Raw genomic sequence first — 27,829 nt, forward strand, 5'->3', positions numbered from 1 at the left:
TATAAATATTTTAATGAAAACAGAGAACCAGCTGTTCAGATTCAGTCAAGAAACCAATGCTGAAATGACAACCCTAATCCTGGGGATAGTACAAAAATGGCAGATTCAGCCCCCTTTTTTTTTTCAAGTGTATTCTTGCTGTGCCTTCCCTTTCTAGGAACTACTAATTGTGCACAGTTTGTTTACCTGTTGCTTTAAATCTCGCTTAGACATTGGCTTCACTTCTTACAGAAAGGAATAAATAACTCGAGAATTACAATAAAAATGCGACAAAGAATAAAGTAAGGATTGAGATCTTTGAGTTCACAGTAGAATAACATACTTTCTTACAACTTTCCTTTGCAGAACTGAAACATAAAGGGGGTAAAATTCTTCCAAGTGCCCTAGCTACTTTGGCACCTATACATCATTCACAGAAGAGATTTATAGCACTTACACAAACAGGATTAAATCTCCTAAATAAAACACAATGACTAGTGACACATTAGCTTAAGAGAAGCATAATTCCCTTTAGTGACTTTGGATTCAGTTCCAGTGCAGAGTAATTCAAAATTACATAGCAAGCCAGTGTCAGGATAATGCAGTCATCCTAATACTATCCTTACAAAAAAACCCAAACCCCCAAACCAAAAAACAACAAACACCAAAACCCAACCCTAAACCCCAAAATAGTATTTAGATCTGCCTACGTTCATTATTCGTATCCATAACTAATAACTGCTATGTTGAAGAATGACAATTGTCAGAGTAAAATTCATTACACTGTAAAACGCCCGCTCTGGAAATGTTTATTCTCCATACTGTATCTCTGCTCTTAGCTCTTTGGAGAGGTAATTTATCAGCACTGCTGTCAACTTCTGCTGGAGACTAGCGTTTCCCATTACCAGAGCAGTCAGTTGAGCAATATCAGTCCAGTCTAAGCGACTGAGAATAACAACAGCTTCATCATAGAGTTTCTGCTGCTCAGCAGGAGGCAACTCCATTAAAATCTGAGGGACCGGCCTGAACTGTCCACCAGTCATCCAGGCACCAAGCAATCCACCAAATGCTCCTCCTAGAAAAGAGAGAGAGAGATGTTACTCTTTACCAGCTAATGTTAAAATCTGAAATTCTATCCACAGCCTTCATCAACAATGTTCCCACCTTTATTAGAAATGAATGCAGAGTTGCATATGTGTCTACTTTAACAGGGTTTATACATGATGTTCAAAGCACCAAGAAGGACTTTAAAAGCTTTTTACATCCACAGCAAAGGAACACAAAGGAACTCTTTTACACAGTCAAAGCTAATAGCTTGAAGCTAGAAATCCAAAACAAAACAATACTCCTTAGGGCACTGGTCTCTTTAGGATAAGCTCTACTACTAAATAAAACCACACCCAAGGATAAACATCTGACCAATTATTGCCTTATCAGTGCCTTTAACACGTAACGTCTTACTAGAGATTCCCAGAACCACCTAAGCTTTCTGCTTCTGAAGTCCACCCCTGGGAAGGTGCTCACAGAGACCAAACCCATCAGCTTCATGAGGTTAGACACATTCATACTTTCATCTACCAAATCAGCACCCCCACCTGCGCCGCCCACCCCAGCTGTCCACAAAATGGTCTGGTAAGTAGAGTGGTTCCAGGTCATCAGATAACAGCAGAAGGATCCTCCACAGCTGACACGATTGTGGCTGCTGCTGAGAAACCAGCATTACACTCCTACACGGTTCTTCTCTTTCAAACAGTTACCAGTCGAATTTGGAACTGTCCTGGTTTGAGCAACACAGTGCTCTCCGACAGGAACTCACACGACTGACACCGCTGCCCAGAGACAGACATCCTGGTGGAAGGAGGAACCCTCACAATGGAGGGGCATCAGAACCAACTCTGCCTCCAAAATTCCCACCCCAGTGACTGCTTCTAAAAAGTCATTTAAGCACTCACAGGGATGCATTTTTTTTCATTAGACAAAAATTCTGTAATTTGCAGCTTTTACTCAGTTGACAATTTTTCCCATGACATCACAGAAATATTTGAAAGCCTACAATGGCTGAATTCGTCTTCAAGGAACTTTTATGAGAACATCAATATCTGATTTAGGGGCACTTAATGCAAAAGCCGCTAGAAGTATTGATGTCCAAGTTGCTTGTCTATCGAGACAAGATTTGTTACATGACCACACTTTTTCCCCCAAAGCAACACATCCACAATCCATTCTTCTCAGAGCAAGCAGTCCTTCGAAAGCGTGATACGCTGCAAGTTTCTCCAGTGACCGCTGCCGATGGAAGGTAACTCATCCTCTAATTCTTGGTGCAAGGCAGCAACGAGGACAATCTCAGCTACCCACTCCCATACCTCTCCAGACTGTTTGACTAAGTGAAAGTGCACTTGATTGCAAATGTCCCTGTAACTGTCCTAAAACCCACTAAAGACCCAGGGTCATTTACCTTTGCAGTTTTAAAAGTTAAACGAGGGTGTTCTGACTTAGTTGCCCTGTAATAGGGACATGTTTTTTGGTATACTTAGTACTTATTATTCTTATTAGATATACTTATTATTGTATACTTTTGGTATACAGTAATAGGTATATTTGCTCCAGTGCCTTCATCAGTGGCTGAAGAGCACCGAGCTTGACTGGGAGACATTGTGAAAGCTTAAACAAACAAACAAAATGAGAAAACACATCCAAGAATAATTTCAGTGTTTCTCATCATCTCCCTCAAGAATGAGGCCACTTAACATTTTTACTTTTAATTCTGATTTACAGCTTACAAATTTCTTACAAAAGCTTAATTTCAATTCTTTGCTCCTGATAACTTCAGTCATACATTTGTCAAAACACTATTTCTGGCTATTAATTAAGCTCTGTACTTGTAACAGGAGTAAATACACAGCTTCATTTTGCATTTTCTGTTATCATTCCTCACATATTATTTGCTTATTATTTTTTGTAACTCAACCTTGCTAACCCTCACTGCGGTTCACTCCAATACCAATAAGCCCATGAAATTGCTGGAACCGCTCGCAGGAGTAAGGAGCATTCAAGGACCAAGGCCCACATGATTTCAGTGACAAGGCAGCTTTCAAACTGGACAACTCTTAATTCAAAAGATACAGAGGAGAGACAACTCCGGACTATCAGACTCTGGCCTTCCTATAATTTTCCATACAAGGGGAAAAAAGCGAAGCGACAGGGAATAATGAATTGAAGAGGAATAAAGGAAGTTCACCATGAAGTGGACAGCAGGTATTTTTACAATACAGAAACAAACGTAATTTTTAATAAGATCATTAGGAAGACGATCCTGTCCCTTGCTAAGAATACTCACCTTTGTTTTACATCCCAATTTCCTTTCCTCCGTGCCACCAGGTACCAACATCCCCCCTGACGGCTACTGTAGCCTCTTGTGCTCCTTTACCCCTGCCTCACCCGGCTACTCTCCGCTCCCCACCGCAGCGCTGGAGCAGAGACCGCACTAACAAGCTCAGAGCTTGTTGGTTTGCTCTGTTTCACCCCACACCTCGGACACTGGTGTCCCTCAGCAGACGGGATCCAGGGCTCTACCCACCAAAAGCAAAGGGTTTGCTTACAGCTTGTTCAAAGGGTTTCAAAGGTGCCACTATCTCAGCCTCAGACCTCTGGGTGGCTTCCTGTTTGCTGCACAGGTGTCAAAGTCAGCAAGGTCACTGTCACCCTAGAAGGAAACACTGACACAGGCCTTCCTGATGCACACCTCGTTTCTAAAAGGCTGACACTTAAAATGGCATCTTTTCAAAGCCCAGTTACATGAAACCTCAGTGCTACACGCCCCTTTCCTTCAACCCGTATCTACTACACAGACTTCCCAGCTTCTTCACTCAAGCGGTTAACCACACTTTTTGTTCCTAAAGAAAAACACACTTACCTACAGCGATTCCAGGTGGACCTCCTACCAGACCCCCAAGAAATGCTGTTGCACCTGCCAGCAGTGCTCCTCGACCAGAGTGTTTCACAGCAGCTTTCATCCCCTTCTCTTGAGAGAGGTGGCAGAACAGTTGCATCACATCATCAACATGGATGGGCATCTTGGCGAGTTAAGGTCCTGGAAAAGACGTTTTAAGTTATCTTTTGATGGCTGCAACAGAGGCTAAATCTTGCTGCTACATAAATTTTAGCAAAAACCAGAGTTCAGCAGTCTGAGAGACTAAAAAGACAGAGGCACTGTCAATATAGGAAAAAAAAATTGCTTTCTCTTTCATTTACGGGAAAAACAAACCTATTTGCAAATAGCTAAAGGTTACTGCAACTGCAAATGAAATCACAGAATAGATCAGAAAAAAATGGCTTTATAACAAATTCAGAAAACCAAACAAGGACAAGTACCAGCAATGCAAGACTTAAGAAAGTTTCTGTCTAATTCTACAGTACCTTGCCTTTGCTTTGAGCAATTGCCACGTGCGCCCAGCATCACACACAGGTCTGGGGAAAAGACAAAGCAGAGCTTCACTCTGCCGTAAACAGCAGATTATAATTGACAAATCTGCCAGGTATTTTCTCCTTATCCTAACGCTTGCCACAAATCAGTTTTTTGTTTTCACATATCAGTTCTTCTCCCTGTTTTGTTACACACTTAAACACTTGAGCGCTGTTTCTGAAGGCGGCAGAGGAGCTACAGCAAGCAGTAAGAGCCTGAGGAAGGGAACAGATTTCAGGAGTTGGAGGAGAGACCTGGGACTGGGAATGAATGGGAAGCTCTGGAGACAGGGGTATATGTGTAGGGCGGTCAGGAGTCAGAGCAGACATGCAAGATGACTCATTTGTATGAGGAGGCAGAGAGATGGGACCTCAGCCCCCTCACAGATACCTGGCCCTGAGAATGCTCCCTCCGAGACCAAACCTTTTTCACCAGCTGCCGCTACCCACATAAGCCCACTCATTTCTGCAGAGGCCCCCAGAGAATGTGGCTACCCATCGCTGCTGCCACAGCCACCGCTGACAAAAAGGGCAGGGGGACACGCTCAGGTGAGGGTTCCAGCCCCATGCAGGCACGGGAAGCCGCCCTATTGCACCCAACGCAACCCCGAGAAAAGGCACACGAACAAGAAATACTAATAGAGGGCACCTTTTTGGAATTCCTGCATATTACACATTCTTTTCCCCAGGTTGCTTGCCTTGTCACAGCAGGGAAATCAGGCGGTCTAACAAGCAAACACGTGCCTCAGAGTTGCAGGTGCCAGCGACCGTAGTCAGCAAGGAAAGAGGCTGCATGAAAAGACAGTATGGCTGCGCTGCTTTAAAAAAGAAAAGATTTTACCTCAAGAAAAAGATTTTACCCCTTATTTCGTACCTAACGTTTGTTTGCCGTTCAGCCAGTCACTTGAATCAAACTTTTTAGAAACGGTTACCACACTCCAACTTTTCCAGGCACCCATCCCTCCTGCAATCTCAGAGAGGTATTTGCCAAGATGCCGACCCCTCAAAATAACAACTGAATTCAAACGCAGCTCTGCCTGAGTACAGTGTTACACAACACCAAGCACTGAAAAATCCAGCTTCGGCTTTCAGTTTGGCAAAGAGAGTTTGACTTTAACAACTATTTTAATGATAGGAGAACAGAGATACTAAAAATATCCTCATCTCATGTTGCAAAAATAGGTGCAATACTAATCAAAGACACCGATTCAGACCAATGAGAGCAGAGGAAAACCCATGAAGTGAAATTAGGAAATTCCATCCCCATAGCAGAGTCGGAAGAGTGTTCAGTAAATAGAGCCTGAGGATTTAGCACTGAACGGTAAGAAAAAGCTTACTCATTAAGCAAATAGCTTCCATTCTGCACACTAATTGAGGAAAGGGCTCGCAAAGGAAAAAAAAAAAAGTATTCAATATGATTAAAAATATAATCACATAGACACAGAATACAGATTTATTGTTGTATATGTAACGCCAGCACTATCAAAGAGATGAGTGTTTCGTTTTCCAGTCTCTAGAACACTTTTTATTCCAGCCAATTCGTGTTCCAAGTCTTTCTTGAATAGATCTCCTCATTGCAAAGCGACAGTGGAGTGTTATCACACAATTTTTCGTATTAAAAATTAACTACTGTGAAAGTGAAAGCTTTCTTTTTCACTAAAATGGCTGACTTCAGATCAGCTGTGTCATTGCAGTACCCAAGCACTGCTGACACTAAACACAAATCCGGTTTTTGGGAAGGGACCACACATGTTCCGTAGCTGCAGAGAGTCGCAGTAGGAAATTAAGCAAAGAGTTGTGTTTCTCTCACTACTTCATTCATCTTCATGCCAGTGTAAGGACAACATCAAAGTTCTTCGTTTTACCACTGTTGCTTTTGGGTTTTTGGCAAGCTTATGGCACAGCAGTGTCTCAGAATGGCAGTGCGTGATGGTTAGTGACAGCAGAGTGACACGCTCTGCTTCCAGAGTTATATATTATCTCATTCAATATGATTCAAGCTCAAAGTAATAAACAAATGGCTGCTCTGCTCATCCTAGAGCAGTAGGGGAAAAAAAAATCCCCAAACATATAACTGGTAGAGCTCACACTGCCAAGCCTGGTAATGCTGGAAAATGAGAAGATTTGTTTTTACCTTCTTAACAGAAGGTGAGCAGATTGCCACTTGGGGGAACACTCACACCAGTACAGAGAAGCCCTCAGCGCTGCAGAATTCGGTCCTTCCCCTCAGTGAGACAGGAACGGATTAGCACGACCTCAAACTGACCCAACTGCCCGGGTACAGAAATGAATTTACTGCTTCTGCTTCTCTTTGGGCTAAATCCAGTGAGTATCTCATGCAAAGAGCCTCAGCATGAAGGTTCTGCAGCAGGGATGGAACTACCAAAGCTGGAGAGACGACAACAACATGGCTCTCGCTGACAGTATCATCTGCTTTCATAGAATCACAGAATGGTTAGAGTTGGAAGGGACCTTAAAGATCATCGAGTTCCAACCCCCCTGCCATGGGCAGGGACACCTCCCACTAGACCAGGTCACTCAAAGCCCCATCCAGCCTGGTCTTGAACACCTCCAGGGATGGGGCAGCCACATCTTCTCTGGAAAACCTGTTCCAGTGTCTCACCACCCTCACAGTAAAGTTCTTCTTCCCCTAGTATGTAATCTAAAGCTCCCCTAAAGCTCCCCTCTTTCAGTTTAAAACCATTACCCTTTGTCCTACCACTACACTCCCTGATAAAGAGTCCCTCCCCATCTCTCCTGTGGGCTCCCTTCAGGAACTAGAAGGCTGCTATAAGGTCTCCCCGGAGCCTTCTCTTCTCCAGGCTGAACAACCCCAACTCTTTCAGCCTGTCTTCATAGGAGAGGGGCTCTAGCCCTCTGAGCATTTTTGTGGCTCTCCTCTGGACTTGTTCCAACAGGTCCATGTCCTGTTGAGGACTCCAGACCCAATCAAACCGACTGACTTGCACAATTTCCTAAACCAATCTAATTGTAATGTCCATTAAATGATGTTCTGTGAGCAAAGAAACCACATCAGGTTCCTGCAGTGTGTAGAAGCTGGCCTTGTCCACAGAAAAGCATCTGTGTTACTCCATCCACCGCACTGCCAAGACTAGGAAGCTTCCTTAGGGTGACGTGGCATCCCAGGCAGTGCAAAGGTGATCTGCTACTCTGAGGTTTCTCTGAATAAATAAAAAACTATTTCATCACTAGATTCAAAGTACAACTGGCTTAATAGTGAAAAAAACCCAGACCGTGGGTAATGGAAACAGGAATCGCACTGCTATCTGGTGGCGTATGAATAATGTATTTAGTCTCAAGATAAAGCAGAAACGTACTGGAACTCAAGCAAGTGTAAGTATTTTTTCTATAGTAAATTATTTTACTGCTTTACTCCCCTCATGGCTTCCCCAAAGGGAATTTCCACTCGTAAAATTAAAATTTATTTGGGGTTTTTTGGCTTGATTGAAGAAGGTCCTTGGCACAGCAGAGCCATTCCTGCTTAATTCCAAATGTGAACATCACACTCAAAATTCTCAGAGATGTTACAAGGAACACTCATTTCCTCTCAACTCCTAGAAGTATTTCTAGGATCTCTTAGCAAATTCACTATACTTTAAGTTCTGTCATGAGTTTTAGTGAATACAAGTAGCTCATACACAGCGCAAACATGTTAGGTCTTTTTTTTAAAAACTGTGCAGAAAGAGCACTTGTGGGTGCCATTAAAACATAAACATATCACAACACACACACAAAGTAATCCCAGAGATTCCTACATCCAGCGCAAAGACACAGATGAGTGGACAAATGTTGCAGAGACCTTTTATGAAGTCACAGCATTACAAATTTCTTTGAAAATTTCAGGTTCTGATGAAGACTCACGGAGCTCAATCAGACAATTTTCAGTGAGCATGTATTTTTTTTAACCACACACTACAGACCATGAAAGCAGGATCCTTTAACAAAACATTTAACAAGTTGCAGCAGGGAGACTCCACAAAAGAGTTTAACCTGCTGCTGGGATAAAGAGCCACAGGGAAAAAAAAAAAAATAAAAAAATAAATCTGCAGACAGCCAGCTAGCTTTAGGCTGAGGAAACCAAACAAAGGCGTCCAAACCTCTGCATCTGCAAACCTCTGACACCTCACAGAATCTTCATGGTTGGAAAGGACCTCTGAGATCACGGGGTCCAACCATCACAGACTGGTGTGGTCTGTAAGAGGCCAACTGCAAGAGGTCAACATCAACCTAATGATCAGAATAGGAAGATAAGCTTATTTGAAAATGCCAGCAAACTACAAGGGAGCAAGAACCCTACCCCAGATTAAAAGGAGCTCTGAGTTTTGTGTGTCAAGAGGCAGTACCAGAAGACAGCCAAAAATATTTATAAACTTTGATTGTGTAACTGACAAGCAAACAAAGTGCAATTTGATTCCGGCACCAAATTATTTTCCACAGAAACCACCCAGACATTAAGAAACACTAGGAATGTAAAATACTGGATGCGCACTAATGGAGGGATAGAAATGTCAATGATACCCATAAAACTGAGCCCGGCTTTCAGAGGAACTGAGTTCCCACAGCTCCTACTGACTTCACATGGGATTGAGAATATTCAACGCTTCAAGAAAAAAAATACCAAGAGTTTGGGAGAATGAAGTCGCTGAGAAACCAAGCTTTGTTTTATAACAGACCTTCCTTTTTTGTTTTACCGCAATTCAGTGGCTGTGCTCCTCTTCTCTTTGTGGTCTCCCCAAATACTCGTCTGAGATGTTAAACTCCGTACTTCTCTCTGACTAAATTAGATGATGCTCTCTCTTTCACCCCAGGGCCTGGGGAGCAAAGTCAGCAATGAACCTGTTCTACCTATCCAATGAGAACAATAACATCATGCGTTTGTATCTCATCTTAGAGCCTACAACCAACAGGTTTTACTAAAAAGTATGTTTCTTAAGAAGAAAAATGCCATAGAAAGAATTAAAATAACAAAAGGATCATATCACACCCAACTCACTGCAGGTCCTATTAATGCAAACAACCAAAGAAGGTCCCTGGATTAATCTATGGTATGAACCTCATTTCAGTTCTTTCCTGTTTAACGTTCCCATCTCATTACCCTACTTTCCCCTTCACAGAATGATAACTTTAGACAGGCAAAAGCCCTCTTATCCCCTGGGTTCACTGTCTCACTTATAGAAAAATGAACACCCTCCCAAACGTCCGCACAGGAGATACTGTAACCAGTACATGGCCTGCCCACTGCCGAACTGTCCTCACCGCTCCTTACAACCTCCTCCTGAGTTAATGGAGTACACGCTTCAGCAAACGTCTCTATAACGTACATATACATAGGACAAAAATCACCTACAGGATAAATTCCAAACCTACCAAGCAATGAAGACGAAGGTCTAAGTCCTTTTACCAGGAGCTAACTTTATCTTGGTGGACACCATACAGAGAAAAGCAAGAACGTGGGGTGAGAATCTCCATACAACTGCTAGAAAGCGTATGCGTGATCTGTACAGAACTTCAAACTGAAACTTCAAGACAACAGCAAATATTTGTGCAAGCACAGATGCCCAGAAGATAGAAGAAATAGCCCTGGGTTGTCTCAACTGTACAGGAACAGCTCTGTCTGTACTGTGACTTTTTATAAGAAATATGAGACCAGCACTAGAGACCAAAGCACTCGGCAACTGACACAGACTAAAGAACACAACTTCACAAACAACAGCGCGCAGAAAGATGTGACCTGATGATTAAACTGGCCAGAAGTCCATTAACTATTACAATAATAGCTGATGGATGGACAGGGAATCAACATATTCCTATCTACAAAGGCCTGTCTCACCACTGGTCCCCATCCATACCGTTGGCATGATCAGCAGTTGTGCTCCTAAATCATCACTGTCTGAAAACCCTACCCTTAGAGCCCAGCCTAGTATTTAAAATCTGCATTAATTAATTAATTAAAAGTTGTGATCTGTCTGATTTAAATCATGACTGGCATCAGCTGCCAGTAAAACTTGGTTTAAATATACCGGTTTTAACCCTGCTCTGCATTTGTAATTTTCAGTTATTTTGCTAAGAAAGGGTTCATTCCTACTTATTGATGGAAAGATTGAAACACGCTGATTGCCATTCTTATCTCAGTATTTGGTACTCTTCCTTCCCTACCGTGAGGATTCACTACATCTACAAATATTTATTATAATAATATAATCATAGAATTATAAAATTGTCTAGGTTGGAAGGGACCTTTAAGATCATCTAGTCCAACCGTCAACCTAACTCTGATAAAAAACCACCACTAAACCATGTCTCTAAGCATTTACTCCAATGTTCAACTTTTTGAGTGTCAATTATATTAGGAGATGGTAAAAAACTCATGTATTTGCTGGGCTATTTGAGTTCAATTGAAATGCATAAAAGAGCATTTTAATATCATTTTGTAAGAACTGCGACCTTAAGCGCATTGCTTACTTTCTTCTTTTATGTATTTATCAAGGCATGTGAGTTTATCAAAGCATTTAACTGGCTTATTTAACAAAAGAGGCAAGAAATTTACTCATTATATAAATAAACTACTTTTAGGAACCTAGATGATTTTACAAGGCTCTTGGACGCCTAAAAATGCAGGCAGATGTTAATTTCAGTAGGAATTACCTCCTTCCATGAAAGATAAAAGAAAATCTGGGGCCTAACCCATCTAGACACTTCAGACATCCCGCTTACCTGGGCTGCTGAACCACAAACTATCCGTGAAACCCTGGCCATAAGCCTTCCAGCCCTTAATTTTTTTTTGGGCTACTCGACACCTTTTTAATTTATAAACTAAGAGTGGGACTTTTTTTTTTTTTTTTTTTTTTCATTTCCTCCGCCAGCTCCTTCGTTTTCAAGGCAGTATTCGGAAAAGAGAGTTACAGGTGGCTTGCATCAGCTGGCTCATACTGAAGCCAAAACAATCGCCCTTTCAGTTAAGAACCGAAAAAAAAAAAAAAAAAAAAAAAAAAAAGGAGCTGAGCCTTGGAAGCCACACAGACAGCAGAGCTTTTCCCCTGGCAGGGGTTGTGGAACACGGCAGCGGTATCTTCCGAACGAACTAAGCCTGAGAATTCAAGATGCTTTCCCTGACTCGCCACAAAAACGCAAACTTCGGCCCGTGAAAATTAATCAACGTGTTCTGAACGTTTTAAAATTTATTAAAACCTTTACGGCTAAAATAGGCTGAGCGTAAAACGTAATTATAAATGCTTTTGAACAGCCGAAATCTAATTACGCTTCAGATGTATTTCTTTTTATTTTCCTACAGCGCCGGTTTCGGGGTTGCTATTGCTGACGGGATGACACAGCCACAACGTGACTTGGGGGGAACGGGAACCGGCGCCTGAAGCGGAGTCCGACCCGATCGGGCCATTTTTAAGGCTCATCTCGCCTACCCCAAGGACGCCCCGAGCCCCGGGGCGGCCCCACAGGCCGGAGCGGCCCCCGGGACGCGGCCAGGCCCCGGCCCGGCCCAGAGCCCCCGCCGGCTTGCGGGCCCGCAGCCCCCAGCCCCGCTCCCCCGCACCGCCCCCCCCCGGCCTCTTCTGGAACCTTCCCCGCCGCCGCCAACGCGAACCCCGCTGACAGCGGGCTGGTGTGTGGGGGGGGCTCCCCGGGAAGCGGAGGGGAGAGCGGGGCCCGCCCGCCCGGGGGCCCGCACCGCCGCGGCCCTTTCTTCCCTCCCTCCCGCCTACCTCAGCGCCCGGCGCCCGCCTCACCGCAGGCCGGGCAGGGAAGGGGCTGCGCCTCCGCCGCTACCGGGGGAGGAGCGCGGCCCGGCGGCGGGGCGACCCCCGCCCAGCCCGGCCTCCAGCCCGGCCCTGCCCACCCCAGGGAGAGCCGAGCCCGCGGCGGCCCGCCCTCACCTCGGGCCGGGGCGGCGGCAGGCCTCGGGGAGCCGGGCGGGCTCTGCAGCCGCTCCCGCGATTGCTCGGCCGGGAGGGCGCCGAGCCCGGGGAGGCGTGAGGCGGAGGCGCCGGTGCCGTGGGGCCGCCCCCAGACCGGCCCGGCCCAGGGCCCCGGTCAGGCCCGGTGTGAGCGCTTGGTGCTCGTCTGGGGCCGCACAACCCGCCGCAGGGAGCAGCCTCGGCTCCGTGAAGGATGCAGGAGCCTCAGTGCTCCCAGGCACGCTGTTCTGGAAGAGCATCTCCCCATCCCCGCAGAGCCCGTACAGGGGGAGGAAGACGCTTTCAGGACATCCCTGGCCCTAATCCGAGACTGTCACCTGAGAATATTTGTGCGTCCAGGTTTATTCCAGTCGTCAGTGGGGCGAAGCGCAGCGTGGCAGGCGCATAGAGCACCATATGTAATCCAACAAGCGACGGGCTGAAGCAGCGTCAAACAGCTGTGTCACATATGGCTCTTGAAATACCACACTCTGTTTCTTAACGCCAGTACAGTCTTTGAAAAGTTACTGCCTCGTGTTAAAAATTCTGGCGTTTCCCAAGGAGGGGTGGTTAACAGAGGTTTTTGGTTTTGTCAACTAAGCCTTTATTATGATTTCATTTTTGATTTAAGGTAAACCATCTCCCCTCAGTTCCTTGTTGAGAAGATGAAAAAGGATGAGGAAAAGAAGGAGGAATATAACTCACAATCTTTGTCCCTTCCCTGTGGCTGCACTGGGGACTTCTTAACCTCCCCATGCTTTATATGATCACATAAAATAACTCTCTGTGTAACAACTCAGAATGTTACAGGTCTACTAGTGCTCTTGATTTTTATGATTTGGATGTAAAATGCAAATGTAATTCCTAAAATGAGCAAAGAACCAAAATGCCATGTACGTTTTAAAAAGTAACATCCCAAATTCCAGCCACAAGCAGTTTTCCGAGGAGCAAAATTAAAAGCACTGAAGTCTGCCAACCATCAAAGGAAAGATTTTTTATCACTGCATCCCAGATTGAATTATTACTTCACTACTCTGGTTGAAAATAAACACAGGTTATTAGGGCTAGGGCAGCAGGTATTTATTAGGTCTATTTTTTTTTTCTATGGTAGAAATTACAAAAATGAAAATGCAAGGTAACAGTACAGTATGTATCCTATAAGGATGTACGTGCTGCTGTAAATCATAATACACTCTCAGAGAAATTCTGACTCTGTTGAAGCCAATGGGAATCTGGTTATTGTTACCAGCTGGATTAAGACTTGAGTCTGTAGGTACCCACCAGCCAGCACCTGATGGCATGTCTGTCCTCCTTGGTGAGCATCACCGATACACGTGAATCACCACACATTCCATCAAACATTCTGTCAGTCTGGGCTACATAACAGCCCAGAATTCCTATTTGTCATCTTATTGGAGCAGCAAGACGCGGAACAGATTTTCTCCCGGCCACGTTTGCTGCCCGGCGGGCTCCATCTGGTGGCTGCCCACGCCTCGCCATGGCAGGGCTGCGGATACACACTCAACAATCGGGGAAAAGTCCTCCTAAAGGCGAGAAGGGCCAGCTCTGCTGTCTCTGTTCTCTTGTACAGGATGGCGTATTCTGGCTGGATCGGCCGCTGTAATTCTAGGGTGTATTTATGCATTTCAACATCCACTCTTAACAAATAATTAGTGCCCGAGATAAACGTTCAGAAGCTTTTTAAATTCTAGGAGGCGGTGGAGTGAGAGCAGTTCAAGGTGGTCCTGCTGCAGATCAGTTCCTGTGAATAACCTCACTGTATTCGCTGCAGTATGCTGGGCTCTTGTAAGTACTAACGTCATTGCCATTCCTATTTAATTTCCTTTATCAGCATGTTTTACATCTTTTTCCTTTTCAAGGTTACTAGGGACTCCATACTTTTAAAAACCAAGAGGGAAAAAAAAAATTCCCTTTCACCCCCAAAATCCTCAAGTCATCTGCCAAAAGCAAGCATCAGAAATAAACCATAGCAGTGGTGCATTGGCATTCTGATTTCATGAGCCATTTGGCAGATTTCTGTCAAGTCCTTTCCTAACATACAGCAGAACCCAAAATAACTACAAGCCAGTTCAGCACGTCCTCGGCGGGCTGGGTTCACTGCATATTTTCACAGCTTTTGACACACTAGGAGACAGGCCAAGGGGCGCCATGAACAATTTCAGCTGGAAGTGGGCTGTTGCTACCAACAGAACGATGATCATTCTGGCTTTCAGCTTGCTCTTTACGGAGCCCTGAGAAGATGCCCACCAGGAGCAGGCTGAGTGTGGAGGAACTGTTCAGAAATACCTGATGCAATTAAAAAAGCTGTTTCTCTAAATTTTCTTCTGTGCCAGAAATTCCCGGAAAAAAACCACGATGATTAGGCAACCGTATGGGGCAGACTTAGTTTCATCATTTCATCTAGTTGCACTTTTTTTTTTCCCCTCAAAATATTTAAATTTCTTACTATTACTAGGCAGGAAAAAAAAACATTCAAAACTTGAGGCATGTGCAAGTAATACAGACCCATTTGCCTAAGCTTGCAAAGCACCTAAGAGTACTCTTGAGATTTCCCTTTCGTGTCAGTGCATTAACTTGGACGCGTGTGAGGCTGGTTTAATTTACAATGTTACATCAATGCAAGAAGAAAAGAAGGAAAAGGAAGAAGTGTCATGTGTTCCCCAGAACGTGTGATGGAAGCGGTCTGCAGAGAAGAAAGGGGATGGAAGATGTAATAAAGTAGGTTTCTAATTGTGTCCAAACTTAGGAGGGTAAGAGATTCCCATCAGTTTCCCCCAAAGTCGGGGAAGTCCTATGCTGCAGTGAAGAAAAGCTGCTTTGCTTATCCCTGTCTAACGTCTAGGGCTCTGGACAACCTGCAGCTCTCCCTTGATAGCGTAATATCCCAGAACGCGGGCTCTTGCAGGGTCACAGCAGTAACAGCATCTGTTCTGAAAGAGTCTGCCATTTCTGCTTCATATTATATTTATAATTTGAACCTTCCTTTCTTGACAACACTACAGTTTTATAACTTCTGAGCTCCTCACATTATACTCTGGATTGCCAAGAAAATGGTGAGCTTCACAAGATCAAACAAGGCAAAACCTATATCAAAAGAGAAAATGAATATGAAAGTAATGCATATTTACGTCCTTAAACAGAGCCACTCAGTAAGGGAAATTCTGCAACTGCAGAATGGCTCTTTAAAAGCAACGGCGCTTCCTCCAGAATTCTGTGCAATGAGAAAAGGCAACATTTCTAAAACCAGGAATGTAACTCCAATTTTCACCTATTAAGACTCTTCACCTCTGTGCACGCAGGTGTAAGTAATATACTAAAAATGACCAAATCGGTACAGGAAGACACAATAGCAAGTTACAGAGATCCACTACAAGCCAAGCAGATGCTTGATGGCAAATCTTTTCCCCATTTCCTACATTAGATATTCATCAGGGTCTGACTTCTAATTGAATGCAAATAAAGGATATAACAGGTTTTTGCATATGAAGTGAAGATATAGAACATCTGTCTCTTCACAGCCTTTCAATGTACCTTATGTGACATTAAGCAAAGAAGAGGTTTGCCTCATCAGCTTGTAGGAAACGGTGAATTTGAAGAACAGTGTGACTGAACTAAATCATTCCACTGCTGCTGTAAAAGGTGATTCTTTGATCTCCCCGCGCACTCCTAGGTGATAAAATGCCAAGTTGGGCAAAATCAGTTTCAATGCCAAAAAGATGGACTACTGGTGCAGAAGGTCACAAAACACTATTAATTGCCTTATATCATCTCTGTCTTGAAAAATGATCCAAAAATATAGGCTGGTGCTTTGGAATAAAGCACACTAACAGCTTGCCTGGACAGTGCTAGCTAGCAATAAGACATTTAAGGCATAACCTTAGCTGCAAATGGTATACCTATTTTCTGCTCTTTTAGTCTCATATTACGGTAGTTATTTATTCTGGTTTTTTTTCCTTCCTTGGCAGTATAATTCAGTAATTATGTTTACCGGTACAGAGTAGCTATTTTCTGACCTTTTTCAGAAAAAAGCTACAGCAAATCTGAATGTAAAAGTCAGTATCCTGAAATTAGCTCACACGTTTATATGTTATAGCATGTATGAACATTGAAGTGGAAATAAAATCCCGGTTAAAAAATAGCTACACAAAATACCTGCAAGGTTTCCAGAGCGGAGCTAATGAGACAATGTCCTACAACCACTTCCTCCACTCATCACTCTTTTGTAGAAGGTATTTAAAAAAAGAAATGCACCTGAGATGTTTTCAAACCTCCAATTAAAGAGCATACATAAAGTAGACAAAGTTCAAAATCAGATCTAAAATGCATATTGTACCTTCAGTTAAGGAACAAAGCATTCTCATATCAAGGATGGAAGGATGACATTCGAAGGTGTCTGGAATAACATCAGCGATAGATTTCCATGCTCGATACTATTCAGTGGTGTAAGAAATCTGCACCATAACCTGGTGCTCGTGGAGCCTGAGAATAGGAAATGTTCAGCTGCATATAATTCTGGCCCCAAACATACAGTACTTTGGAGACACAAAGAGTAAGCACAAAGAAGCTGCCTTAAGTCCCACCAGAGCCAAGGGTCCTTGGCTGACTTCAATTCCAACCTTCCAACCCGACTTCATGGGTGCTGAGTAAGAGCCCAGTTTACAAAGCTGTCAGTCGAGGTTTCCTGTTGTTCTCGGAACACAGAACAATTCTCTCCAGCCTTCTTGGGCCTGACTTCTGATAACGTGGCAGGCAAGAGGGGAGCTTGCAGTCAGCTGGGCAGCAGGGTAGAAGGGAAGGGGTCAGCTTGTACAGATTGCATTGCCCGATTTTCTTTTCTCGTGTAAGGTAAGAAGATGGAAAGGTGAAGTTTAGTCACTCTGGAATGATGGACCGGATTCAAAGCTTCCAGAAGTCACTGCAAATACTCAAATGTGTTACAGTGGGATTTTCAGACAGTTTAGCATGTTATATTTTAATACTGCCTCCTAGGCCACCTCTCTGCTTCACTTGCAGTCACAAGGGTGTCACCATTTGGGATCACATAATGCCTATGTGGCTAGCGCAGGGTTCTCTGAAGAGCTATTGCTAAGCTAAATAAAGAGCAGGGCAGTGTTTATACTATATTTATAGTTGCTCTATAATGTGATCTAGACTTTGGAAACAAAAAGAACTGGAAACTCTTTGTGAACTACAAAGAGGCCCTTTGCTGGCTTTCTGCAGACCTCAGTTTGGGAACCAGTGCCTTAAAAATGTCATAAATGACTGTCTCAGGAATAAAACGACGCGGGCTCAAAACTGGTTACAGGCATAACTTAGAAAGAACAGCTAGTGCCAAATGGCTTTACCTACAGCAGTGTGCATATACACAATCATGAGAGGCAAGTGCCACTGGAGCAGAGGGCACCGATCAAGCAGATGACTGAATGCTAGAAAGGGAAAGCACTGGGCAGCCCCTTCTCTATGATAAGTTCCAGGGGATCTTTCATTCTGCCCTAAGTAGACAAGCATTAAGTTCTCAAAAATCTGTTGAAAAGGCTCACAGCAGGATGTGCCAATCTATACCAAGGAAGAATAAAAGGCTAAGATTTTGCTGCAATTAGAATAAACAACTGTCCTTAATTTCTGTCAAACACTAGATGTGTCCCTTTGCTAGCATTTGAAGTGTGTGTAAAATGTTGTTAGGGTACACATCCACAACCAGCATTATTACTCTTTTTTTCAGCCTACATTCCCATCATGCCTCGTAGAAAAAATCCGTGGGGGACGAAAGATAACGCTGAGTCCAAACCCTGAGAACAGAGCCCCATGAAAGCAACAAATTATAAACTCTACTGAAGAGATTTTCTTCAGAAAGATCACAGGTCTCATGCTTTAGTCATGGCCCGTTCCTTTGCCAGCAGGTTCAGAGAGAGTGATCTGTGAGAGCTAAGTGATTTCTTTCAAGTAAGCTGCTCACGACGACTACAGAAACCTCAAGGATTACAGTGCACAAACAATGGGAGAAAAGCTGCTTCAAATAATACACCCAGACAATGGAGATGCCGTTATGGTAGCAATGCAAAATATGGACAGGGATTTAAATGAAACGGGTGATATCTGTATACTTTGGAGGGCTCACATGTGCCAAATTTGGCAGCCTGAGTGTTCATAGGGCTTGTTGCTCCACCCCTTGAACAAAGAGGCTAAACCCCACATGTGCAGGAGTTGGTAGAGCACAAGCAGTTTTGCTAATCACACTGCATGCAAAAGCAAAGAGACAAAGGGAACTAGTAATGCTTAGACTAGCATTGGGGAAATAATTAAGCATGAATGAAATATTGTACGTGGATTTGAAATGAATGTTCTTGGAAACGATTGTGCTGTTTCAGTTGTGCTGCTTTCCCCCCTAAGTTTCACAAAGTAATTTGCATGTCATTTAAATAAATACCATAAATTATTGCAAACTTTTTGTTTTTATTTACATAAAACAAAATGCTCATTTCCATTATTGTTTGGATTACCTGACAAGAGTGAAATGCGTCTGAGAGGGAGCTTGTCTCTCCCCAAAATATCACAGATTTCTCATCTGTGACCCCATCTCAGGACCCCATCGTTAGCTTTGCCTCACCCAGGCAAGTAATGCTCCGTACGTGTAACACAGATACAGGACCAGATCTTCCAGCTGAGCCAAGCTGGAGCTGTAAGCTGGTGCAGGGTACTGGGATAGTCCCCTTGCACTTGCCAAGGTTTCATGGCCCTTCGTGAAAATAACAACAGCCTCGGCCCTGCTCGTCTGCTTTGGCCAAACCTGCTTTTTCTGGGATAGCTTAGTTCTCTGCAGCTTAAGAGATCCCCACCACCAGCTCTCCAGGCACGCTGACCCTGCACAAGCCGCCCGAGCGCTCGGCAGCGTCTGCAGCGGATCCTCGGTGCAGCTTTCCCACGCTGGGAGGTTGGGACACTGTTAACTCCTGTTTCTCTGATGAATCCTCTGTCTCTCTTTGAGAACTCATGTGAGGGTTAACTTCAACCACCATAACGTCAAGGCCACCATAACTACCACTTACACACTATTCTCTGATGCTCATATTGTTTTCACTTCCATCCAGTGTTATCCACATGCTACCAACTTGATTTCACCTCTGATAAATATTTGCTCTCCTTCTTGACTATTTAATTACACTCCTTTCTCAGAGTCCTTCTCAAACCCGCTTTCTCCTCTCATCCCACCAGGGGGTCACCAGCAACCAATTCGGAACCCTTGACATTCTGCGCATTCAGACAACTAAAAAGAAATTCTTGAAATAAGAAAATCCAGAAAAAGATGAGTGCAAGGTAGCCTAAAAAATTAGGAAATTGCACATCCCTCTGCAGGATCATAGTGGGCCTACTGGCCCCTGAAAACTAAATATAGGTACCATCACCTGAAAAAACAAGTAACCTAACCACCTGCAAAAGGAGAAATTGAATATCTAGCATAATTTTTAATGTCCTAGCTGTAAGACACTAAATCTTCCTCTAGGCTTCTGACCGATGAAGACTGCCTGCAGGTTTCCTCCACAATGCTTGTATTTAGATCTGGTTGCTCCCTCCAGTCTAAAAGGGAACCCAACAAATATTCTCCTCTCCTCTCGCACAACCCTAGGCCACTTTTCCCCATGGTCTGTTGTAAAATACATCCAACATTACAGATTGCAAACCAGATGAGCTCATTATACAGATGCTCTTTTCACAGAAGAATATCCTGTAGTCTTAATTTCTAAGGTTGTTTTTTAGTTTATAAACCAAGGGATTCAACCCGATTCCCATCTTAGTTTCAAAGGCATTTACTTTCCTGGACTTTGCTTAGTGGAGTCCTAAGTTTTGCTTCACCTCAAAAGAAGTAAAATCGACTGGCTCTAACTTCATGATTTCCAGTTATCACTAGGGTGTGCTGTAGATCGTGAAATTTCAGTAAAGCACAGTTAACAGGGAAAAATCTAGCTTCTATACTAAATATTTTAAATTAATTACAAACATAGAAGCAACTCAACACTGACTCAAAATTCCTTTTAAAAATACATACACACTTAAGAGAGGTAATATAACACTGTAACAATTTAAACCATTTTTGTTGCACAGGCTTGGTAAACAGTGTGGTTCACAACAGAAAACTAAGGCAGATAATCAGATGCCTAAACTTCACATAGATAACTAAAATTCAGGCATGCAGTCTAGTGGGAATTGAAAAAACAAATGGGACTAGAATCAATATCCATAACAAACCGGGTAACAAGCAATAAGGGACTCTTTGTGGAAAACTTTGTGGAGACTATTTAAGTCACTAGAACTCACAAGGGTAAGGCCTGGGAATGCAGAGTCAGGGGCTGAATAGTAATTATTTATACCAATTAATGCATATAAACAATGGTGCTGAAATTCTCAGTAAGGATAACAGTAAATCGGAACCAAATTTATCAGAGGAGACTGCACTTGTCAGGTATCAGCTCTTAGTAGCAGGGTGCCCAGCACAGAGTGACACCGGGAAGGGGACTGCAGCCTCTGGAGGCAGGAAAGCGTCAGCTTCCAGCTCTGGGCTTCTACCCACTTCCAGCCCCTGCAGGAGCTGGGAACCCACAAACCAACACCCAACCAGATGCTCACCACCTGGGAGGAAGCATCTTCACGGAATCACAGAATCACAGAATTTTCAGAGTTGGGAGGGACCTCTAGAGATCATCTAGTCCAACTCCCCTGCCAAAGCAGGATTGCCCAGAGCACATCACTCAGGACTGCATCCAGGCGGGTCTTGAAAATCTCCAGAGAAGGTTACTCCACAACCTCCCTGGGCAGCCTCTTCCAGTGCTCTGTCACCCTCACCATAAAGCAGTTTTTCCTCGTATTTCAATGGAACTTCCTATGTTCCAGCTTGTGCCCGTTGCCCCTCGTCCTGTCACTGGAAACCACTGAAAAGAGTCCAGGTCCATCACCCTTCAACCCACCCTTTAGGTACTTGTAAACATAGATAAGGTCTCCCCTCAGCCTTCTCTTCTCCAGGCTAAAGAGCCCCAGCTCTCTCAGCCTTTCCTCATAAGGGAGATGCTCCAATCCCTTATTCATCTTGGTTGCCCTACGTTGGACTCTCCAGTAGTTCCCTGTCTCTTGAACTGGGGAGCCCAGAACTGGACGCAGTATTCCAGTTGTGGCCTCACCAGTGCAGAGTAGAGGGGGAGAATGACCTCCCTCGACCTACTGGCCACACTCTTCCCTGTGCAGCCCAGGATCCCATCTTCACACTCTTGCACCTATAGCCTTCAGCCTAGGAAAGAAACACATATCCTGGCACCCTGTCCCTCAGTGCCCATCAACTCCCAGTACAGTCATGGAGAGCTGATGGGATAATGAACCATGCAAATTTAAAAAGAGGCACCTGTATAAACACGAACAAAAACTTAAATGGTTTACTGCGCTGAGCCCCCAGCTGTCAAGATATACCCAGTGTACCACAGTTAGCGGTAACAGCAAACAGAATTGTCAAGTGATGCTCCAGCAGGCTGTATGAACTGGGTTTGGTAGCCTTACACTATGAGCCACGTATTCATTGTTATAACAATTTGTATTACTATTTGTAGCATCTAGGGAACCCCAATCAGGGGTCTATTGTGTTACAGTCTACAAGCACAGAAAAATAGGATAGCTTTTATAATGAGCACATCACAAGCCCCACTACCATAATTAACATTGATTAGCATCGATGCAAACAGCATGGGAAGACAAAGATTGAGCCAGTTTGGGAGCTGAGGTACTCTCTCACACTTTAAGGTGGCTCCTCTAGTTCCCAACCACAGAACAGAGGGGGGGCTGTTTCTGTGGGGAAGGCTGCAGTCCCCAGTACTCCCAGTTAGCAGCTCCCATGAACACATTCCAGGACACGGGATTCAAAGGGGCATCTTTGTCACTTACTAGTCCAGTCTCTGTCACAGGCAACTACAACACACAATCCTGCCCTTAAAATTATCAAGAACCATAACAAACCAGTTAAGAGTGTGTTTTCTTCCTACCCAGGGCACTCACCTCTGTAAATGTTACTCAGGTTGGCTGAAACAGTTGGACTATACTGTCTATCTTTATGCATCAAACTAAATACTAAAGACAGCTATCTGCTGTCACAGATCAATATTAGTCTGAAATTAAATAGCCAGAATTGAGGTAAAACAAGAATCAGAGTCAGACTTTCAGAGTATGTAAATCAAATTTAGTCAAAACACCAGTACCAAACCTGCTCCCTAATGTCTGAACGGAGCATTTCCCCTGCTTCTCCCAGCCCTTCCACCCAGCATTTGTTACTCTTCCCCAGTAGTGCTGTGGAGCTCTATGACTGTAATCGCCACCAATTCTGATCAAAAAGGACAGCTGGCAACCTCTGGTCTCCTAAATTTATTAGAAAAAGACCCCAAAAAGCCAGATCCATTTTAAATGAAATCTCAAAAGTGTGACCTTAATGGACATGGGATGTGGAGCTCCATATAATAAACTTCCTCCCTCCAATACACAGCCCTTGCTAGATCCATAATTATCACACACATCTCCTCATCCCAGGCCTATGGCATTTTCCCAGGTTTGCCTTGGATACTAAAGCAGTTTTTCCTTTCCAACTGCAGTAAAGAGTGTCGACAGCTCTACAATGCCAGCAAAAAAAGGTAACATTTTGAAATGGATAGTGTGAAATTATAGGGTTGAATATTTTGATTACGTTAATGGAATGAGGGAACTGGACATGTTTAGTTTGGAGAAGAGGAGGCTGAGGGGAGACCTCATTGCCCTCTACAACTACCCGAAAGGAGGTTGTAGAGAGGTGGGTGTTGGCCTCTTCTCCCAAGTGAATAATGACAGGACCAGAGGAAATGGTCTGAAGTTGGGGCAGGGGAGGTTTAGATTAGATATTAGGAAGAATTACTTTACCGAGAGGGTGGTCAGGCACTGGAGCAGCCTGCCCAGGGAGGTGGTGGAGTCGCCATCTCTGGAGGTATTTAAGAAACGTGTAGACATGGCACTTCAGGGCATGCTCTAGTGCCCGAGATTGTTGGTTTGTGTCTGTTTGTGGGTGGGTGTGGTGTGTGGTTGTGGGAGTGTTGCGGGTGTTGTGTGGGGTTTTTTGTTTTTGTTTTTTTTTTTTTTGAGGTTGGACTCAATGATCTCAAAGGTCCCTTCCAACCATGAAGATTCTGTGATTCTGAATTACCTTCATTAACCAAATGCGATTCAAGACCCCAAACTTTCCTATGAGCCATCCTCTCCCCAAAATGTTTCTGCACGTTTCTATTGCATAACCTAACGAAATACAGCCACCTTGAATTTCATTTTCCCATCCAGTACCATGGAATATGTATTCACAGAAAACACATTCACATTAGGAATTTTGTTCAGTTCTCCATGACATCGCTCATGTCATAACCTCACCTGCAACCTGCTGTATCTTCAGACTTGGTACATGTTTCAAGAATTCTCACATGCATTAAGCTGAACATGTATGTAAATATTTGCAGGATTATACTGTAGCCACAACTTCACAATACTTCCTACAATTTCACTCACAGGGAAATGAAAGATAATTCTATAAAACCTAAAAATAAACTTGGATCTGCTAAAAAAATTCATCATTTCATTCCCAGGCTTTCACCAGCTGGGCTTGTCTGCTTTAGGTTTGACACCCCTGAGAGCTACAAGCATGACTTATAAAAGATGAGCAAGTTTACATGAGAATGATGAAGAGATCCATTTTTTTTTTTAATCTTTGCCAAAATATTGTTTGGGACACTTATTACTGGAAGACATTTATTTTTGGCAATTTATCACTCACTTTTAATATCGTACTTCTTTTATTTGCAGATTTGGAGAGGTAATGTCCAAATACACAAGCTTCTCTGCGTGTACTTTTTTCAGGTTTGCTCATTACATTCATTAAACTATTTAATTCTCAAGGATCTACTGGAGATACAGTGAAGACCCCCTGAACACCAGTTAAGAATAAACCTGTAATGAGAATAAATTACACACACATATCAATTGCTACAAGTCCTGTAAGGAGTGAGACCTTTCTACACAAACATCTGCTGCAGAATTAACTCTGATACATTAATAAAAGCCCTCCCCATCCAAATCAAACAATGGAAGGATAGCAGTTACCCGATCAGTTAAAAGAATAAACCTTTTAAATAAATAAATTTGCACTACACCAATTTATGTCACTGTGGTACTTAAGGCGAAACCTTTTAAAGGAATAGATTTACTGTGCATACAGATCTCCACTGAGTATGTGTAATTATGCAAAGGCAAGGCATTACTTTTAAAGTGGATGAATGGCTGATACTTTTTGATTTACTGCTAGAAACAGAAAAATGGTAATGGCATGAAATAAGCATTTGCAAAACCGTTTTGGCAGATGGAAAATGTTTGATTTACCTAGGGCATCCATCAGGTTCTATATTTTAGATCAAAGTAGATAAATGGAAAGGCAAATGGATATTCGGAAAAAAATCTACTGCTTTTCTGTCAGCTCTGCAAGTAAGTTAAATGTTTGGAGGGGGAAAAAGCCCAAGGCTCTTTGGATGGAAGGGAGTCATGATTCATCACTGCTCTGGCAACTACAGCTTTCTGTATTTACCTGGAAAGGTGAGAATTGCAAGGAAGTAGGTATAACTTTCTCATTCTGTGCCTGATATTGAGAGGTGACTTGAAGGCGGCTGGCAATGCTCAACAATTCCACCTGACACTGGAAATGGATAACATCCACCCTGGGTCACATTTTCCTCTCAACTCCAAGTTGCTCACTCTCTTTTTCTCCCCGCTTCTGGCTTGCGCTCACATTGGTGAAGACAGTATGTTCCAGTCAAGACACACACACCCCCAAAATCAAAACCCACTGCCTTCTCAGGTCCTTTGGAAATCTGTGCGATAGGAAAGCACACTGAAGGTAGGGAAAGGCTTACTGGACAATTATCTGTGACAAGTTAGGAAGCTGAAGAACCAAAAATCAGCTTCTTCCTATAGCAGAATTCTTCCTAGAGGCTCCCAGTGAAAAGCGTAATTTCTGAGTGTGCCATGATCCTGTTCTGAACTCCTCCTATACTGAAAGGCATCACCAGGAGCTGTGCATTGTGTCCAGCCCATAAAGCATCACTAGACCTGTGGTACATGTGTTGCACAGATGGTCTGAACATGCATAGTTAATCCAAAATGTTTGGGGGACATCCAATTTGTTGTGCTTGTGAAAATCCACAGGAGGGCACACGCGCAAGAGCCCCAGCCACATCCAGATTTACTGCAAGTGTGCACACCATGTGCAGTGGGTATTTCCACTAAGTGTCAGATTTGCTATATATATGCATGGTAGAAAGGATTTGTTCACGTGCCGAGAAAAGGCTGGGATTACTAGACATCTGGAAATCTTGACAAACATAGATGATCCTTGAATATAACCTCTCAATAAAAATGTCTGGCTGGGGAAGGACACGTCTGGAGAAATTCAACATATGTCCCTCTGCCCGCTCCATCGGGAAATAATGCAGAGTAGGGTATGGCCTTTCCAGCTCTCTCCGCATCACTATGAACATAACCAGCAAATCTATCAGCTACTTCTGTATCCGTTTATTCTACGGAAGGGTTGCCCAGCTCTTAAGAGGCGAAAGATCAATCAAAATTCATGTCTTTTGGCCAGATAGGTAAAAAAGGCAGGAGGACTTTATAATCGCACAGTAGCAGAGAGCTGGTTGCTCTCTAGGATACTCGTTTCATACATTTATCATAACAAAATTAGCAGGTATATGCTCCTGCTGACTTACATGGCCTATATTTTTAACTCAGTAGCTTATCCTTGACCACTGAAATACTCGAATAGATTACCCAGAGAGGTTGTGGAAACTCCTTCCTTGCAGATATTCAAAACCTATCTGGACAAGATCCTGAGCAACCTGTTCCAGTTGACCAGGCTCTGAGATGCGGGGGTCGGACTAGATAATGCTCCTTCCAATCTCCACTCTGCTGTAATTTTGTGGTAAGATCTTTCCTTTCAGGTTTGTAGATGCACTTGCCTTCCAAGAAGTGATTCATTGATCATACCTCTACCATAAGCCATGGTTATCACTGTATATAGAGAGTACAAAGATGCTGCTTTTGTGGAGTGGCCCAAATCCTCTGCAGTGATTTGCAGTTATCAACAGAAAATGACCAAAAAATATGAAGTTTTACCAATGAAAGAGACCAAGAAGGACGATGCTAGTCCTCTACTGCATTCCAATATCCATGACTGGTTAAACAGCCCTGACACATAAGGCTTTACACATACAAGCTCCACAGATGAGACGAAAGCCAACGCATCTTCAGACCAGGCTCAGCAAGCAGCACCCACACCCTTTGTGCCTATATGCCCTCCAATCTCTCCTCCCCTCTCCCCAAGCTTATCTTTAGTTATGTCTCTCTGAAACAGCAACCCTGCTACGGACTTTCACGTAGATAAACTCTTGAAATCAAGACTCAGGACTGTAAGACCACCAAATGCAGGATGCGTGTACACCTATAACAGTCAATGTACCTACGTGAGCTGAGGATTTGTGCACATCCAGGAATATCTGAAAGTTATACACTTTGTAGAAAAAGTCATTGAAAGCTTCCATGCAAGGAATAAAATAAGTGTTAAAATATTGAGCAAGAAGTAAGGCCAGACTGTATTTCTCCTCCTGTAATAAATCAGCACTATATGTGTATATTAAATCCAATCCCTTGATGTGTCCAGTTTCAGTGATAAAAACTTAGAGAGCAGGGCAAAAGTTATTGGGTAGAGATCGATATGCTTGCTTGTTGTCCTTGATTGGCAATAATGCGACATTTTCTCCTTGACTGTAAGAGGCGCTTTTGTGATTTGGGAGCATAAAGAAATTCTGTACTTGACAGATTTATATAGTAGGAATACGCTAATGTCCTTTGACCCGCTTAAGAATAAATACGACCTACCAAATTGTCATTTTTATGGGTATTTACAACTGAGGCACTTTGTAAACCTAAGAACTAATATTTCCCAAAGGAAATCTGTGCTCTCGAATCTTGATAAATTATTGAAAAAATACAAGCCACTACCAGCCCTACAAATTTTCTCTTCTATTTCTCCTATTTTTAGTTACATAGGAGTTGTCAAAGCAGATTGAACCACTGATCTATTTCACCGGGTATGTTGCTGCAGCCATGGCAAGTGCTTCAGAGGAATCCTCTAATATTTTTGGCTATTTGATCAAGGTAGCGTAAAAAAATTTCTTTCCTGAAACGTGAAGGTTTTCAGTGTCTAATTGAAATATTAGTCATATAATTCTCTAAGCTCTCAAATGACTATTAGAAAAGTATTACGAACTATAATTTCCACAGCCCAAATGCCACCAGCTGCATTTGCTCTCATGAATGCTTCAGTTGAGACTTCAAACAGACAGTGC

The 27,829-nt window shown here is 43.3% G+C and overlaps 1 protein-coding gene across 1 annotated transcript; it reads right to left on the bottom strand.

The window, feature by feature from the left end:
- C13H19orf12 (chromosome 13 C19orf12 homolog) lies at window positions 1–9,893 on the bottom strand. The gene is made up of 3 exons (XM_074158060.1): window positions 9,863–9,893; window positions 3,893–4,069; window positions 1–1,054 (listed from the first exon to the last, which is right to left on the bottom strand). Exons 2-3 carry the CDS (start codon window positions 4,050–4,052, stop codon window positions 789–791), a joined length of 426 nt encoding a protein of 141 aa, XP_074014161.1. The 5' UTR covers window positions 4,053–4,069; window positions 9,863–9,893; the 3' UTR covers window positions 1–788.
- Between the last annotated feature and the right edge of the window lie 17,936 nt (window positions 9,894–27,829).

Source organism: Numenius arquata, chromosome 13, assembly GCF_964106895.1.
Source record: "Numenius arquata chromosome 13, bNumArq3.hap1.1, whole genome shotgun sequence".
In the NCBI taxonomy this organism is placed as follows: Eukaryota; Metazoa; Chordata; class Aves; order Charadriiformes; family Scolopacidae; genus Numenius; species Numenius arquata.

Coding starts and splice junctions, on each gene's coding strand:
- C13H19orf12 (XM_074158060.1), bottom strand. CDS start 4,052: ATGCCCATCCATGTTGATGATGTGATGCAACTGTTCTGCCACCTCTCT. Junction 1,055..3,892: donor TCCACCTGGAATCGCTGTAG/GTAAGTGTGTTT, acceptor TCTCTTTTCTAG/GAGGAGCATTTGGTGGATTG.